At 45.1% G+C, this 16,975-nt stretch overlaps 1 protein-coding gene and 1 long non-coding RNA gene across 5 annotated transcripts in view; one reads left to right on the forward strand and one right to left on the reverse strand.

Moving 5' to 3' along the window:
• Positions 1 to 11,660: 11,660 nt before the first annotated feature.
• Positions 11,661 to 16,975, forward strand: part of DET1 (DET1 partner of COP1 E3 ubiquitin ligase) — a 24,978-nt gene continuing 19,663 nt past the window's right edge. Inside the window, exons 1-2 of one of the 3 annotated variants that reach the window (XM_017882058.1) lie at positions 11,661 to 11,958; positions 14,018 to 14,087. Coding sequence is in view for 1 of the 3 variants with exons in the window: in XM_017882056.1 (XP_017737545.1) it covers positions 14,065 to 14,087 (23 nt within the window). In the remaining 2 variants the exon portion in view is untranslated. The remainder of the gene's footprint in view (positions 11,959 to 14,017; positions 14,088 to 16,975) is intronic. The other 2 variants (XM_017882056.1, XM_017882057.1) reach the window with 2 other exon arrangements.
• Positions 11,762 to 16,975, reverse strand: part of LOC108535787 (uncharacterized) — a 12,043-nt gene continuing 6,829 nt past the window's right edge. Inside the window, exons 2-4 of one of the 2 annotated variants that reach the window (XR_001887327.1) lie at positions 12,690 to 12,812; positions 12,322 to 12,389; positions 11,762 to 11,847 (exon numbers count right to left, since the gene is read on the reverse strand). This is a non-coding gene — a long non-coding RNA (uncharacterized LOC108535787). Of the gene's footprint in view, positions 11,848 to 11,867; positions 12,390 to 12,689; positions 12,813 to 16,975 lie in introns of those variants that run through there. The other variant, XR_001887326.1, reaches the window with a different exon arrangement.

Raw genomic sequence — 16,975 nt, forward strand, 5'->3', positions numbered from 1 at the left:
TGTATAACCATCATCTGGGCCAGGATACAGAACATTTCCAGCAGCCCCAATTGTATTTTTCTTAACACAAATCAGAACTCAATTGGAACAGCTAAACATATACATTAATGGGTCACGTGCTGTCAGATAGCGCCTAACAAGATCTGCTAACATAGGTACTGTGCTTTCTCCTCAAATGCTATGGTTTCCAGAGCCCAGAAGAGGGGATGAGGTGATTGTACTGGAGATAAGATTCTGAAGCCCAGCATTTGAGATGATTAATGATCCCCGGGCTGCTGCTCCAATTTAGTCTGATATGAAGAGAAGAAAAAGCCGTGGTTAAATTTCCCTGTTCCAGCCCCACTACTACGTTGCTCTGTTATCTCAGCGAGGTCAGAATCAGCCTGTGTTTAAACTCCAGGGTGCCTTAGTGGTGGCCTCTACCCCTACTACATTGCTGCTAGGGAGCCATCTCTCAACACAGTAAAGAAGGATTTCTGAAGTGTTAACTGGGGACCCAGAATGCTGCCTTGCAGCCCATGGGGCTTGACGGGGGGACACTCATTCTCCCCAGCAGGTGTTCTGGGACTCCTGCAGCCCACTGCCTTTGAGGAGGTGGGAAAAGAGGCCTGCATGGCCTAGTCTCGAGGATAAAAGTGCCAGATGGCCGGGCAGGTGTTCTGGCTGACTTAACAACCTTATCAGATGCACTGTGGGGCCCAGCCCCCAGCAGATAGTAATAATTTGTGAAGGTGGCAGGGGAAGGCATCCCCACTGCTCCCTTCCCTCCTCCCACCTCTTTAGCTTGCCCCATGTTGGTGAGAGGGTATCCAGTGGTTCACAGCAGCTGACTATCCCTCTGCCACTATCATGCTAGGTTTCTGGCAGAGGTTGCGGGCCACATCCCTAGAAGGACCTTGGCTGTCTGTCTCCCAAGCTTGCCACTTACAGACTGGCAGGGGAATGGACTCTGGCAAGTCACCCCACTGGCTGGCCACACGGACAGATTCCTGGGAGAGTTGCCAGGGTGATTGACCTTACTGTGGTCACACTGAATGGCACTGACATTCCCAGGTACCTATACTCTGCTCTGGCCTCATGTGCTGGACCCAGGCCTCTAGCATTTCAGTTTTGTCACATCAGAGATGCTCAATGGGGTGGAGGAAAGACGAGAATAACTCTGGATGGCCTCACTGATAGAAGAGGTGGCCAAACTTCATGCCTAGTTACTGTGGGTATTGGTAACATATCACAAATGTCAACTTTCTATTCCAAATGATCATCCTAGCCATCTTGAGACAGAGGTCAGCTGCTTTATAAATATACCTAAAATTACATCTTTTTCCTGTATCCAGCCATTGACGACTAGGAAAACTGGATGTCCCCAAGGCCCAGAATCTCCCCGGCACCCCTGCTCCCATAAAAGACAGAAAGGAGCTTCCAGGTCAGGATGTTACCCTAAACACATGTGGTTTCTTGATGCCTCTCAAAATTGCATGGTAAAGGCATGGACATACAGAAGGAAGTGGACACACAGTGATGAAGAACACAGGAGAAGAGATCAGAAGGCAGAAAGCCATCAGTAGTACTGAGCCAAAGTAGCTGAGTGCTCTCGGTGCTGCAGAGGACATAGTTGTCACATCCCCAGAAAAGCTCCAAAATCAGAGCCAAATAAAAAGAGTGACCAGCTGCTTAGCATCTCTTCTAGGCAGAAGCGTAAGAGCTTGTCTGGGGACCAGGAGCGTGGACTCCTAGTGTGTTTGATGGTACTCTAAAGTAGTGGCTCTCAAACTTGACCACACGTTAGAATCCTCTGAAAGCTCCAGAATACCCCAAATCTATTAAATTAGCCTATCTGGGGATAGACCCAAGATGTAGTATTTTTAAAACTCCTCAGTTGAGTCCATTGGGCCGCCAAGGTTGGGAACCACTGCCCAGGGTGCATTCTTCTTTCAGGCATGAAGAGATGGTGAGTTAGCCTGTTCCCTGCCTGCCACACTTAAGAGAAACCTGCTGGCCAATAAGAGGGGGCTCCTTGGCTGCACTTCCTGCTGTCCCTCCCCAGCCTGGCTCTCCTCCCCTGGAAGCATGGGCCAGTCTCTGGGCTCTCTCACCTTCCTGACTCCATTCTTCTTGCCTGTCCTCCCACTGCTCCTGGAATGATCTTCCTAAGAACCAACTCTAATCCTATCACACCCTCACCTTTCACTCCCTGCAGAGCAAGTCCTAGCATAGAGACTCTCCTAAAGATTCCTACATTTTTCTTTCTAACCTAATTCCCTTCCTCATCCCTATATATCAGTCAATCTGAAGACAAGGGCTCCCCTTGTTTTTGCTTATGTCTCCTTCCCTCACCCCATAGCTCCAGCATTTAGCCAGGTGACCTTCGCAGGGAAGATGTTCACATAAAGGGCTTACTGAGCTGGATTGAGTTTAGCAGAACACAATGTCTCTGGGCAGCAGAATGAAGGAAACATAATTTGTCCTCACTGAGACAATGGCCATGAATGACCTTGTTTTGAGGCAGAAGGGAAATAACAAGCAGCTTGAAAACAACATTTTTCTAAATCTACCATTTTTTTTGCTATTATTCATGTTTTAAATTTTACATGTTTTAAAAAAAATTTTAAATTTATCTTTTAAAGACAGGGTCTTGCTCTGTTACCCAGGTTGGAGTACAGTGGTGAGATCATAACTCACTGCAGCCTCCAACTCCTGGGCTCAAGCTATCCTCCCACCTCTGCCTCCTGAGTAGCTAGGACGACAGCTGTGCACGACCATGCCCACCCTTCATGTTTTATTTTAAATATTTTAAATATAAATATCTGTATTTATTTTTACTTTTTTTTTTTTCAGACAGAGTCTCACTCTGTCACCCTGGCTGGAGTACAGTGGCACGATCTTGGCACACCGCGACCTCCCTGTCCTGGGTTCAAGTGGTTCTTCTGCTTCAGCCTCCTGAGTAGCTGGGATTACAGGCGCACACCACACCACTACACCCGGCTAATTTTTGTATTTTAGTAGAGAAGAGGTTTCACCATGTTGGCTAGGCTGGTCTTGAACTCCTGACCTCAGGTGATCTACCTGCCCGGCCTCCCAAAGTGCTGGGATTACAGGCATGAGTGACTGCACCCAGCCTTTTTCCAATTATTAAAATAAGCTCATTACAATTTTTAAAAAATTATGTATAAAGTAGAGTGAATCTCTCCCTTTTACTCCTCCCAGCAATAATCACTGTCAACAGATGAATGTATAAGCTTGCTGGTTTCTTATCACTCACATGCCATGGACTGAAGGTTTGTGCCTTCCAAACGAAGATGGGGCCTTCAAGAAGTAATTAGGTCATGAGAGTGAAGTCCTCATCATGGGATTAGTGCCCTTATAAAAAGGGAACTTGCCCATGGGCCCTCTCACCACCACCACCACCACTGCACGCCACCTTGCCCCTCATGTGAGGACATAACCAGAAAGAGAAAACCTCACCAGCACTGAATACGTGGAAACCTTGATCTTGGACTTCCCAGCCTCCAGAACTATGAGACATAGATTTCTACTTTGTAAGCTGCCCAGCCTGTGGTATCTTATGATAGCAGCCTGAGCTAAAATGGCCTGTACATTTTTCCCCTTCACTTTCCTCACTTAACAACATATCATGAATAATTTTTTCCCAAACAACTCAGACTCATCTCACACATTTTAAACACTGATTGATGTTCCATCTTCAACAACTGTACCAGTTCCCCTTTGGTAGATGGTTAAGTAGTTCCTATTGTTAGCTATAACATTTTTAGTTTGTAAAAATAATGTGGAAAATGTAAATCATAAAAACAATTTGAACTCCTGACCTCATGATCCACCCACCTTGGCCTCCCAAAGTGCTGGGGTTATAGGTGTGAGCCACCGCACCTGGCTAACATGGTGAAACCTCGTCTCTACTAAAAAATACAAAAATCAGCCAGGCATGGTCATGGGTACCCATAGTCCCAGCTACTCAGGAGGCTGAAGCAGGAGAATTGCTTGAACCCGGGAGGCAAAGGTTGCAGTGAGCCAAGATTGCACCACTGCACTCCAGCCTAGGCAACAAAGTGAGACTGTCTCAAAGAAAAACAAACAAACAAACAAACAAAAACAATTCATTTAAACAAGCAACAAAAGAAACATCAGCCACAATCCCTCACCCAAGCATGATCATTTTGTACTATTTCATTCTGGGCATGGTTCTTCCAATATGTTCTTGTTGACATATTGTATATGTGTATTTATTTATTTATTTATTTATTTATTTATTTATTTATTGTTTTAAACTTTTATTTTAGGTTCAGGGATACATGTGCAGGTCCATTATATAGGTAAACTTGTGTCACAGGGGTGTATCGTACAGATTATTCCGTCTCCCAGGCACTAAGCATAGTACCTGATAGTTATTTTTCCTGATTCTCTCCCTCCTCTCACCCTGAACCCTCAAGTAGGCCCAAGTGTCTGCTGTTCCCCTCTTTGTGCCCATCTATTCTCCTTATTTAGCTCCCACTTATAAGTGAGAACATGTGGTTGGTTTTCTGTTCCTGCATTAGTTTGCTGAGGATAGTGGCCTCCAGCTCCATCCACATTCCTGCAAAGGACACAATCTTGTTCTTTTGGTATCTGTTCAGTTTGGGTCCTACTCTGGCACTTATTTCATCATAAACTTATAAAATGTTACGCCTTAGTTTTCGCCACCATTGGCTTTAATGTCCCCTGAGGGCCTTCGTGGAGTTTCTGAGCTATTCCTGGCTGTGGGACATGTTGGTTGTGATGGCATTTGGTATGGATGGTTCTATTCCCCTAAGTATTGTCACTGTAATTTATTTCAGGGTAATAGTCCTTCCCCCTAAGTTGCTTTTCTTTTCTTTTTTTCCTTTTCTTTTCTCTCTTTTATTAGAAGATAAACTTGCTCTTTAATGGCGAATGGGAGAGATGGCTGTCTGGGTAGGAATGAGGGTAGGGTGTCCGTGGGCTGAGTCAGCTTCGCGCTCCTGGTTTTGATTCTGCAGCTCATGTATGGTGTCCTCGCAATCAGGCAAAGTGGCCACGCCATAGCCCACAGTGCCCAGGGCATAGCAGCTAGAGGATTCCAGGAAGTAGGCGGGCAGTCGCCACAGGACCTCCCATCAGGACAAGGGCAGCTCTAGGCCCAGGGCTCCCATGGTCAGGGTCAACCAGGTAGAGCTCAGGATCACTAGTTCCCAAAGCCACTGTGCTAATTTCATCATGGTCACTGTTTGCCCTGCATCTCCCCAAGTTGCTTTTCTATCTCATCAGCAACCTTCTTCAAAACCTGCCTCCCTTATCTGTCATGAGATTAGAGTAAGAAATTTTTAAAAAATAGAAAAGAAAGAAAAACTTGCTCTGAAGTGCAGTGCATCTTCCAGAAGGTGCTTGTGCTTTCTCAGCTACCATCCCCTCCTACTGACTCCTCTCCCCATAGCCACGCATCAGGCCCCACTAAAGACCCCTTCTTCTTAAAGACTTTCCCAAACTGAGGAGCACCTGGGCTGGGCTGTCACCTGCTGTATGCATCCACGTGGCCCTGTGCTTCCTAACCAGCACTTTCCACATTTCATTCTGTTTCATGGTGTGAGTTACTCACCACTGTATCCTCAGCATGTGAAAGGGAGGACACAGGGGACAGGGAAGGAGGGAATGCCCTAGCTCCTCCCAGGGCCTCTGGTGGCCTGTGGCCTGTAGGTGAAAGGGAGGTCAGTCCTATGGTAGTCATCCCCATTAGCCTCCTGCTCTTATAGCAGGTCCAAGCTCCACCATTCTTGGGCTTCCAGACCCCAGGAGTAGGGTGGTGTCTCGGGGGAAAGCTTGTGTCTTGTAGGTGGGCAAGCTACCCCCACTCCTCTGGCTGCTCCAGCTGCCCCCATTACAGGGCAGCGCTGGTTGGGGCCAGGAAGGACTGTTTGTTCAATTCTTACAACACAGGGGCTATTACCAGCGGCGCTGGAGGGGAGGAACAGCTGTTCCATCTCCCGAGCTAGTTCCAGCCCCCCTTACCTGATCACCTCCCTAGGTTTTATTGAATCTCTGTGTCTCACAATTACCTCTAATTTCATTGCCTTCGTTGCAAAGAAGAGTGCTTTTCCCTGCAGCTAAGATTTTCTTATATTACCCGGGCTTTGCCTCTTCAGCCCCCAGCCTCTTCCTTCCACTCCCAGCAAGTGACATGAGCAGTCACTTTCTGGGACTGGAGCTCTGCGCACCCCCACACTGGCCACTCACACCTCAGCCATGGTCCCCTGTCCTGCCCCTGAGAGCAGAAAGCAGAGAGTGGAGGCCCTACGGCAGGAGCCCCCAGTTTAAGGAAAATGCTGCACAGGGCTTTGCTCTATGGTCCAAGCAGCTACTCCCTCTGGAAAGAAGGTTTTGATGTGCTTCCTCCTTCTCGTTCCTCTCCAAAGACCCTCCTTCAACCCCATATCTCAGGCAGATCTAGGACGTGAGGACCAGACTTCAGGACTGGCTTATTTCATTCATCCAACAAATAATTGTTAGATCTCTAATATGTGCTAGCACTGGACAATCAAAAACTACTTATTTAACACAGATTTTATTCTCAGCACAGTGTCTCATACTCGTCCCCTTCCCTGAACATGAATAGGTGCCAGAGGCAGTGCGAAGAGGTTATCTGAGAAAGACTGAAGGCTGCAGGGTCACCAAAGATAAAGAAAAGACCCTCCTGGGCAGTGAGCATTTAGTTGAGGGCATGAAGGGAAGGTATGTCTTCAAACAGTGGTGCTCAAAGCTGCAGTGTGCTATGATAGGGTATAACTGTAGACATGGTACCTGCCTTTGAGAAGTTTCAAAACTAGGGCTGGGCACAGTGGCTTACTCCTGTAATCCTGGCACTTTGGGAGGCTGAGGCGGGCAGATCGCCTGAGCTCAGGAGTTTGAGACCAGCCTGGGCAACATGGCAAAACCCCATCTCTACTAAAAAAATTAAAAAATTAGCCAGGCATGGTGGTGTGTGCCTGTGGTCCCAGCTATTTGGGAGGCTGAGGCAGGGGAATTGCTTGAGCCTTGGAGGCAGAGGTTGCGGTGAGCCGAGATCACGCCATTGCACTCCAATCTGGGCAACAGAGTTCCAAAACTGCCTGGGCATAGAAGCAATCATGCATTGAATACCTAATCAGGTCCAGGACTGATGGAGGTAATAGTCATCCTTGCTTTAGAGATAAGAGAAATGAGCCTCAGAGGCTCTCTCCCTTTCTCCTATTGTGGCCCACCTGACCCTCTGTGCTTCAGGAATGCCAAATTGTGCTTTGTTCTCTGCGGATACTATGCTGTTTTACATCTCACTGCCTTTTCCTGTGCAGTTCCTACTGCCTGGAACACTGTTCCTTCAGCATCTTCTACAGCATCTATTCTGGGAGTGCTAGGTTAAGTGCCCGTCCAACTGTTGGTGAGTATCTCTCAACTAGACTGCAGGCTTCTCGGAGGCAGAATCGTGACTTTGTCACACTGGTCCTGCCACACTTGGCACAGTGCCTGCTGCAGAGTCAGGGTTCTCAAATTATTGGCTGAAGAGAATAAATATATGTACAGACGCCTGTCTTAAGCAGCACAGCTAGCATGAGGCAAAATGGGTTTTGAACCATGGTTGCCCCTCACATAAGGCACCTTTGTGTGCGTTAGGAAAAGACTCCCCCTCTGAGTGAGTGCACTGCAAAAAGGCAAGTCTTCTGGGCAGACCAGCTGGAAAAAGGCACTCCTTCCTTGGCTGATGCAGCCAGGTCTCCGGGCTTGGCTGAGCCAGTGAGTAGATTTCAGCCCTGACTCACGCTTCTTGGGCATGATGACCCAGCTCAGGTACAGCCTGTTTGAACCCAAGTCAGCTTGATACTGAAACCCACACTTTTCTTTGCCATGTGAACAAGAGCAATGTGCCCTCAAAACATTTTCAAGCCAAGAGAAAGCTGTGTGTGTGTGTGTGTGTGCGTGCGTGCGTGCGTGCGTGCGTGTGTGTGAGAGAGAGAAAGATTGATTTTTGGCAAGAGATTTTGCTATTTTGGTAAAATAGCAAAAGCCCCAAACAGCTGGTGCCATGTTACTCTGGGCTCAAATCCATGAGTTATTCTTTTCCCCCAAATCAAGCAGAACAATACTCATCCCTTTGCCTGAGCACAACTAGGTGCCAGAGGCAGTGGGAAGAGAGTATCTGAGAAAGACTGAAGGCTGCACGGTCACCAAAGATAAAGAAAAGTCCCTCCTGGGGCAGCAAGCATTTAGTCGAGGGCATGAGGGGAAGGTATGTCTTCAGATGGTGGAGTTCAAGGCTGCGGTGCACTATGATCACGCCTGTGAATAGCCATGGCACTCCAGCCCAGGAAATATAGTGAGACCATGCCTGACTCTAAAAAATTTGGATTTGAAATCTGAAGGCTGCAGAACTGCAAGTAGAAACTGAGCATGTTTTGCAAACAGCAATAAAGGATTTAGCATGAGGAAATGAGCCTTGCAAAGCAAGAATAGGGTAGGGGATCCACAAAAGGGTCAAGTGAAACTGTCTCAGTTTGTGTATCTGTAAAATGGGGATGACACTACCTACCTCACAGAGTCCTCACAGATGAAATTCATAATATAGGTTAAATGAGTAGCATCTGGCATATGGTAAACATTTACTAAATGGTGATTGCAATTATTTTGATTAGCAGATTGGTGATGACAATGATGATGGGAGTGTAGTTGTTGGTGGTGTAATATTTAGGGTAATGAATGTCTGCCACTAAATGTCAAGGTAAGAAGAGCTCTGCTAACCTCTTCTAGAAAGGGAGAAAGAACAAGAGCCTCTCATCCTGCTTTTGTTCCCATCCGTTCCTCTTGTGGCTAATGCAGATAGCGAGCAGAGTTGCTAAAACCTTGGCAGAAGAACCACAGGAGGACTGAAATGAGCGGAGAGAAAGCTCTCCAGTCCTTCGGCCCTCCCTGCCTGTCACTCCATCTTCCCACTCCTTGGGGCACCCTGCATGAGAAGGACGGAGGAGGCAGGAGCATGGGGGTACAGTGGGGGACTTAGCGCTCTTCCTAGGGTGAGATGACAATGGAAGGGAGGGCGAGGAATGAGAAGTTGGGACAGTTGAGATGGATGCCAAAGGGTTGTGGAAACAAAATGTGTCCTTAGGTGTGCTTGAAGCCTATACCACTGATGCTATCCATTTGTACAGAAGATTGTTATTTAGCGTTCCATGAACATTTACTGAGTGCTTATGTACATGTCACTGTGGTAGCTTGGGGATCAGTAGTCACAAAACAGAGATGGTCTCTGTATTTGTGGAACTGACTTAACTTTTAGCCCAATTTAAATACTTGATTACTTTTTGAACAAAAGCAGCCACAGTTACTTAGGCCAAAAACCTTGGGATATCCTTGTCTCTTTTCTTTCTCTCACACTGCTGATCTAATCCACTGGCAAGTCCTATTGGCTCTATCCTCAATATGCACCCCAAATCTGACCGTTTCTCACCACCTCCACCTCTATCACCCCAAAACAAGCCACTGCCATCTCTTGCCTAGACCATTGCTGTAGCTACTCCTCTGCTCAATGCCCTCCCTGGCTCCTTATCTTACCCTGAATTGAAGGCAAAGTCCTTGCAGTGACTCACAATGCAGTCATCATCTTGCCTCTGATTGTCCCTTTAACCCCATTCTACTGTGGTAGCAATAAGAGCTGGAAAAATGAAATGAAATCCACTTCCTGGAAAAGACAAGGAGGGAAGACAAGCTTCAATCTCCTTTATCACTAGCAGATTTTCCAGGAAGCACAGTGTGATGGACTCTTACATGGGACCCTGTCTTAAACTGACAAATAGCAAGAACAGTAACGGAAGGTCAGAGTATTTTAACGACATCACTAGAAAAACAGTTAAAAATTAAAGATAAACCTCACACAGGGAAAAAAATGTTTGCAGTCCCAACAAAGGATCAATATCCAGAATATATAAATAGCTCCTGTAAATCAATAAGAAAATAATCTCAGTGGAAAATGGACAAAAGATTTGCAAAGGCAACTCACCTGCCTTTACAAAATAAAATAAAAAAGGAATAGTCTCTTGGGGAAAATACTTACAAGCCAAGGATCATTAGAGAAGAGAAGGCATAGGCCCTATTCTATTCTCCTGTTATCACCATGCCGGGAAAAGGGCAGTGTGGGTCTACACTCCAGCAGAGGGAATTCTTCTTATTGTTTTATCTTCATGTAGGTCAACCATGAGTGTAAATTTATCTACGAAGATATACACAAGCTGCTTGAGTGCTGGGCAGGCTGGACGGGAGAGTCCTTTTTGCTGTTGTTATGGAAAGTTTCAAATGTATACAAAAGTAGAGAGAAAAGTACGATGAACTCAATGTCCCAGAATACTTTTGGCTTAAACCCTACACTCCTCAAGGAAAGGCTCTCCCACAAGAAATCAGAGGGAAGTCCCACCTCCCCCATGGTGGGCAGGGGTGGGCAAGGGTGGGCTGTAGAGGGGTGAGAGGGCGTTGGGCTGAACGTTGAAGAGCAGCAGCATCTGACAGGCTGAATGGAGAAGTGGGAGGATTGCAGCACGCTCAGGGCTGACTCCACAGACCATTGCAGTCACAAAGCTGGGGACAATCTGACAATTAGAACTGTTCTTTTTTTTTTTTTTTTTAAATTGAGACATACTGTACACAATTCACCATTTAAAAATGTACAATTCAGAAGGTTTTAGTATATTAACAGAAGTGTGTAACCATTGCCATTATCTAATTCAGTACATTTTCATCACCCCAAAAAGAAACTCCACACCCACTAGCAATAACTCCTTATTCTCCTTTTCCCTTACCCCCAGAAACCACTCATCTACTTTCTGTCTCTACAGATTTGCCTATTCTGGATGTTTCATATAAATGGAGCAATACAATACATGACCTCTTGTGACTGGCTTCTTTCACTTAGCAGAATGTTTTCAAGGTCCATCATGTTGTGGCAAGTATCAGTACTTCATCCTCTTTTAATGTTGAATAATATTTTATTGTATGGATATACCACCTTTTGTTTATCCATTCATCTACTGATGGACACTTAGGCTTTTTCCATATGTTATCTACTATAAATAATACTGCTATGAACATTTGTGTCCAAGTTTTTGTGTGGACACATTTTAATTTCTCTTGGTTATATACCTAGAGGTACTTCTGGGTCAAATGGTAACTTCATGTTTAACTTTTTGAGGAACAGCTAAACTGTTTTCCACAGTGACTGCACCCATTCCAGCAGCAGCATATGAGGCTTTTGATTTCTCCACATCCTCACCAGTATGTGATATCTTCCTTTTAAAGATATTATAGCCATCCTAAGGGGTATGAAGTGGTATCTCATTGTTTTGATTTGCATTTCTCTGATAACTAATGGTGTTGAAAATCTTTTTGCTAGGGAACTAGGAACCTAGGAGAGCCAGAGTGACACCATTTTAAAATCAACTCCATCTTAAAACTAGCATGGCAAATTCCTTGCTAATCGGAGATGATCAATACAGTCTCAGTCTTCAAGGTGCTCGCCATCTAGAAGATAACAGAGTAGGAAGTTTCTCAGCATCTAATCAATAGGTGAAAAATCAATTCTATTCATATTTTTTCAAATGTGTCCAGTAGGTGCAGAGACACTTCCATTGGAACTCACAGACATGGCCAGGTCAGGCGCCATTTTAATTTTTTCCTTCAGAGCCACGGAGCCTCTACGGCTTCGATCCTTCCTCCGGGCACCAGGGTGCGCTGTACCGTCTCTTGGTGTCGGCTGAACAGTGTCGCGCTCTCCCTTACTTCCCTTCTTGCTGGGCCGCACTTCCGGTGGCTGGCGGAAACGGGAACCTGCAGCCGCGGGGCCGGAGTCCCGGGGCATGGTGGGGCGGGGCAGGGGAGGCGCGCACGGAACAGGCTGGGGCATCCCTCGCCCTGGCTCTTTGAGCCCGGACCAGACAGGTGAGGACTTATCATTTTTGGCCCAGCCTCCAAGCCCGTCAGACCCTCCCCGGCAGGCTCCTCCCCGCATGACGCTGATGCCCAGAGGCCCCACGGCCCCCTCCCTCCCTCAGAATTCTCTTCCCATTGAGGCCCCGCCCCAGGCTTTTCTTTCCGGGGGCGCCCCTTTGGGTATGTGTGCCCGCCCCTTGGCATCCCCTTCTGGTTTAGAGGCCGTCGCAAGGAATTGAGGGACATGTGCACCTTCCCCCATAGGGAAACTGAGACCCAGCAAGGGTAAAGGACTTAGTACCACACAGTGAGTTTAGTGTCCCAATTCAGTCAGGCTTTCTTCTTTCATTCCATAAGGTACCAAATGCCTACCGTGTGCCAGCCCCAGTGCTAGGTTCTGAGAATACCGGATGACCAGGGTAGACCTGGTTACTTCCTGTCTGGAGGGTACAGGTACAAGGGAATCAAACATTAAACACAACCATGCAAGTGGAAGTATAAATACAACTTGCGATGATTACTATGGAGAAGACAAAATATAATAATAATAGGAGGCCTGTTTTAGATAAGATGGTCAGGGAACACTTCCTAAAGGAGACCGCACTTAAGCTGCAACTTGAGAAGTTACAGCAAGGGCCAGGGGAAATGCATTCCAGGCAGAGGGAGTAGTCTCTGTGGATGCCTGAGTTGGCACAGAACTTCCCGTTAGATAGATCCAGTGTTCAAGAAGGGAGACTTACCATGTGTCAAACACTGTGATGTGCATATAGAATACAGTGTTTGCGTATTGGTCGGTCGGACATCACCATCTAATGAGGGCCGTAAACATAGGTAAGATCTTCATCTCAGCTGCCCAGCTCTGCCTTTATAGGGCAAAAGCATTATGTAAATGATTGGGTATGGCAGGGTTCAAGTGAAATTTTATTTACAAAAACTGGGAGGTGGAGGTCAGGCGTGGTGGTTCATGCCTGTAATCCTAGCACTTTGGGAGACCAAGGCAGAAGGATCACGTGAGCTAGGGAGGTCCACGGTGGTGCCACTGCACTCCAGCCTGGGCGACAGAGTGAGACCCCCAAAAAACCAGGAGGTGAGAGGTGGGCTAGATTTGGGCCGAGGGCAGTAGTTTGCAGACCCTTGCTCTATTCTAGATCAGTATACATTTTAGGTCCTTATTCAGTGCATGTAACTCCAATATAATTGAAACGAACGTTTTACAAAACAGTGCTTGCCATTGCAATATATGATAGCTTGATATTTTCTGTTTTCTTGTATTTCATTTTTTAAAATGTCAGTAAGACTATTCACTAAATTGATTCAAGGCCCTATTAATGAGGTGTGACTAGCAGTTTGAGAAACTTGCTCAGTCATGGAGGTATGTACATTTTTAACTTGACTGGGTATTATATATACTTACATAAGGCATTTGGAACCTTTTCAGAAGGAGACAGAATGTGAATAAATACCTCATTGTATGTTTTAAAATACAGATTGGATGCAATCCCTCCCCTGCTTTCCAGTCTTTTTCTAGGCCGCTCTTATCAGTCACTCTGTGCTTCCTGTGCTCTAACCACTTGAAATTGCTCTGTTTCCCAAATGTGCCTTGTCATGCTTTTTAAAAATGTGTCTTTTAGGTACCTTTTTATCAGTTTGTTCCTTTTTTTTTTTTTTTAATTTGGAGACAGAGTCTTGCTCTGTCACCTAGGCTGGAGTGCAGTGGTACAGTTTTGGCTCACAGCAACCTCTGCCTCCTGGGTTCAAGCAATTCTTGTGCCTCAGCCTCCTGAGTAGCTGGGGCTACAGGCTCCCACCACCATGCCCAGCTAATTTTCGTATTTTTAGTAGAGATGGAGTTTCACTATGTTGGCCCGGCTGGTCTCGAACTCCTGACCTTGTGACCTCCCTGCCTCAGCCTCCCAAAGTGCTGGGATTACAGGTGTGAGCCAATGCATCCGGCCCATTGTTCCTCTTTTACTTAATTTAGTGCATTATTCTTCAAGGCTCATGCCAATTGTTGCTCCATTAATTCATTTTAACATATTTATGAGCACTTAACTGTCCCTTCTCCTAGGTGCTGGGAATACAGCAAGGAATTAGACCAGTTCCCTGCTCTCTGGTATGGGGGGACAGATACTAAAAAGGTAAACAAATAACTTAATTTCAGAAAGAGATAAAGACCATTAATAAAATAGGGTGTATCAGTAGATTCGGGTGGGTGGGGAATCTACTGAGTAAGTAAGGTGGCTGGGGAATATTTCTGAGGAGGTACTATTTTAGCTGAGACTTGAATGATGAAACAGAGTCAGATCTTTCAGCACTTAAAAAATGTTATTCCACTTCTTTCTGACTTCCTTGGTTTCTGATGAGAAATCTAGACATTTGAATTGTTGTTCCTCTATAGGTGATACATGGTTTCTATCTGGTTACTTTAAATTACTGTGTATCTTTTAGTTTTTTCCATTTTAGCTATGATGTGTCTGGACATGGATTTCTTTGGATTTATCATATTTGGGGGTCGCTGAACTTCCTGAATTTGGGGGGGTCTCTGAATCTTTTGAATTTAGGATTTATATCTTTAGCCAAATTTGGGAAGTTCCTTCCTTCTTTCCTCCCTCCCTCCCTCCCTCCCTCCCTTCCTTCCTTGTTTTTTTTCCCTTCCTTCCTTTCTTTCTTTTCTTTTCTTTCTTTTGACAGAGTCTCACTCCGTTACCCAGCCTGGATTGCAGTGGCGTGATCTCAGCTCACTTCAGCCTCTGCCTCCCAGGCCCAAGTGATCCTCCCACCTCAGCCTCCTGAGTAGCTGTGACTACAGGTGCACACCACTGTGCCTGGCTACTTTTTGTATTTTTAGTAGAGATGGGGTTTTGCCATGTTGCCCAGGCTGGTCTTGAACTCCTGGGCTCAAGCAATTTGCCCACCTCAGCCTCCCAAAGTTCTGGGATTGTGTACTCTCTCGAAAGATCAGGGTGTTAGACCTTTTGATATTTTCCCTAGGGCCCTGAGGCTTTACTGACTTTTTTTCAGTCTTTTTTTTTTTTTCCTCTTTTGTTCACATTGGGTAACGTATACTAATCTATCTTCAGGGTGACTGACTCATTTCTGTGATGGCTTCAATTTGCCCTTGAGCCCATCAGCGAGTTTTTTATTCTTTTTCAGAATTGTTTTTAAATTAAAAAAATTTTTTTTACTAGATTCTGTGGAAGCTAGAAGAGTTTTGTATGCTGGTTATTGCTTTTCGGCTCTAAACTTCTTATCTGGATCTTTAAGAAATATCTTCTGTTTCTTAGCTGAGACTTTGGTTTTCCATCATTTCAAGAGTGTTTGTGATTGCTTATTAGAACACTTTTATAACAGGTACTTCAAAATCTTTCTCAGAGAATTCTAACTTTTGTAGCATCTCAACATTGGTGTCTGTCAATTGTCTTTTCTGGATTGAGTTTTTTCCTAGTACTTCATATGCTGAATTATTTTGGATTGTATCCTAGACATTTTGAATATTATAAGATGATAGGGCTTGTTTAAATCCCAAGAGGAATGTTGGTAATTTTTGGCTTGGTAGGCAGTCTACCTAACTAGCTTCAGGGAATTTGCAATTTGCAACTCCCTTTCCTTAGGCTATGGTTGTAATGGCAGATGAATTTTCAGAAAGTCTTTGCAGTGCTATTTGGATCTGTCCCATGCATGTGACATTCAGTGGCCAGTCTGAGATCTGGGTGGTAATTATTTCAAATCTCAAAGCCTTTAGTCTGATTTGGACCAGATCCACACAGGCGCAGCTTGGGAGTTCATGAACAACTTCATGATGTTACTTTTCTGCGCTCCTCCCCCTCTGATATCTCCTCAGTACCTTCTGGTTCCATTGGGGTCTCCCTTTTGATCTTCTGATGACAAAATTGGGACTTTAATTACCCTTCCTTGCAACACACTTGCTCTGCAAGCAGCAGGAGGACCAGGGGGGAGACCGCGTTAACCTCACTGCCCATTCAGTGGTACTTTATTGTTAGCCAATTGGTTTTTCTCGTATGCCTGTCGTATGCATTCTGTCTAGGTTTTATAGCTGCATTTTTAGTGGGAGAGAAGGTGGTGTTTGCTTATTCTTTCTTGTCTGGCAACAGCTTTATAACTTGAGTTTTTCACTAAATGCCATTGACTTTTATGGCCTGTGATTTAACTTTGATTTGAATCAAGGTATAATAAAACATTTAGAAGACTATGCCATATAATAGATACCCCATAAATATTAAAGCATATTTTTATTGTGATTTTAAAATAGCATAACATTTACCATTTTAACCGATTGTAAGTGTACAGTTCAGTAGTACTAAGTATCTTCACATTGTTGTGAAATAGATCTTGAGAACTTTTTCATCTTGAAAATCTGGACAGTCTAACCTATTAAACAGCACCTTTCCTTTTCCCCTCCTGCTAGTCCCTGGTAACTACCATTCTTCTTTGTTTCTGTGAATTTGATTCCTTTTTCTTTTTTTAATGATAAGCATTTTAAATTAAAAGTTTTTTTTTTTTTTTTTTAGAAATTGGGTCTTGCTCTATTGCCCAAGCTAGACTCAAACTCCTGGGCTCAAGTGGTCTACCTCAGCCTACCAAGTAGCTGGGATTACAGGTGTGTGCTACTGCACCTGGCTGTTGAATTTGATTACTTTTGATACTTCATTTAAATGGAATCATACAGTATTTGTCTTTTTGTGATAGGCTTATTTGACTTCACATCATGTCCTCAAGGTTCAATGATGTAGCATATGTCAGAATTTTGTTCCTTTTGAAGGCTGAATAATATTCCATTGTATATATATACCACATTTTGTTTATCCAGTCATCCATCAATGAACTTTTGGATTGCTTCCATCTCTTGACTACTGTGAATAGTGCTGATATGAACATGGGTGTGCAGATATCTCTTAGAAATCCTGCTTTCAGGCCGGGCGCGGTGGCTCAAGCCTGTAATCCCAGCACTTTGGGAGGCCGAGACGGGCGGATCACAAGGTCAGGAGATCGAGACCATCCTGGCTAA

This window comes from Rhinopithecus bieti, unplaced genomic scaffold, assembly GCF_001698545.2.
Source record: "Rhinopithecus bieti isolate Rb0 unplaced genomic scaffold, ASM169854v2 scaffold_12070, whole genome shotgun sequence".
NCBI classification, from domain to species: domain Eukaryota; kingdom Metazoa; phylum Chordata; class Mammalia; order Primates; family Cercopithecidae; genus Rhinopithecus; species Rhinopithecus bieti.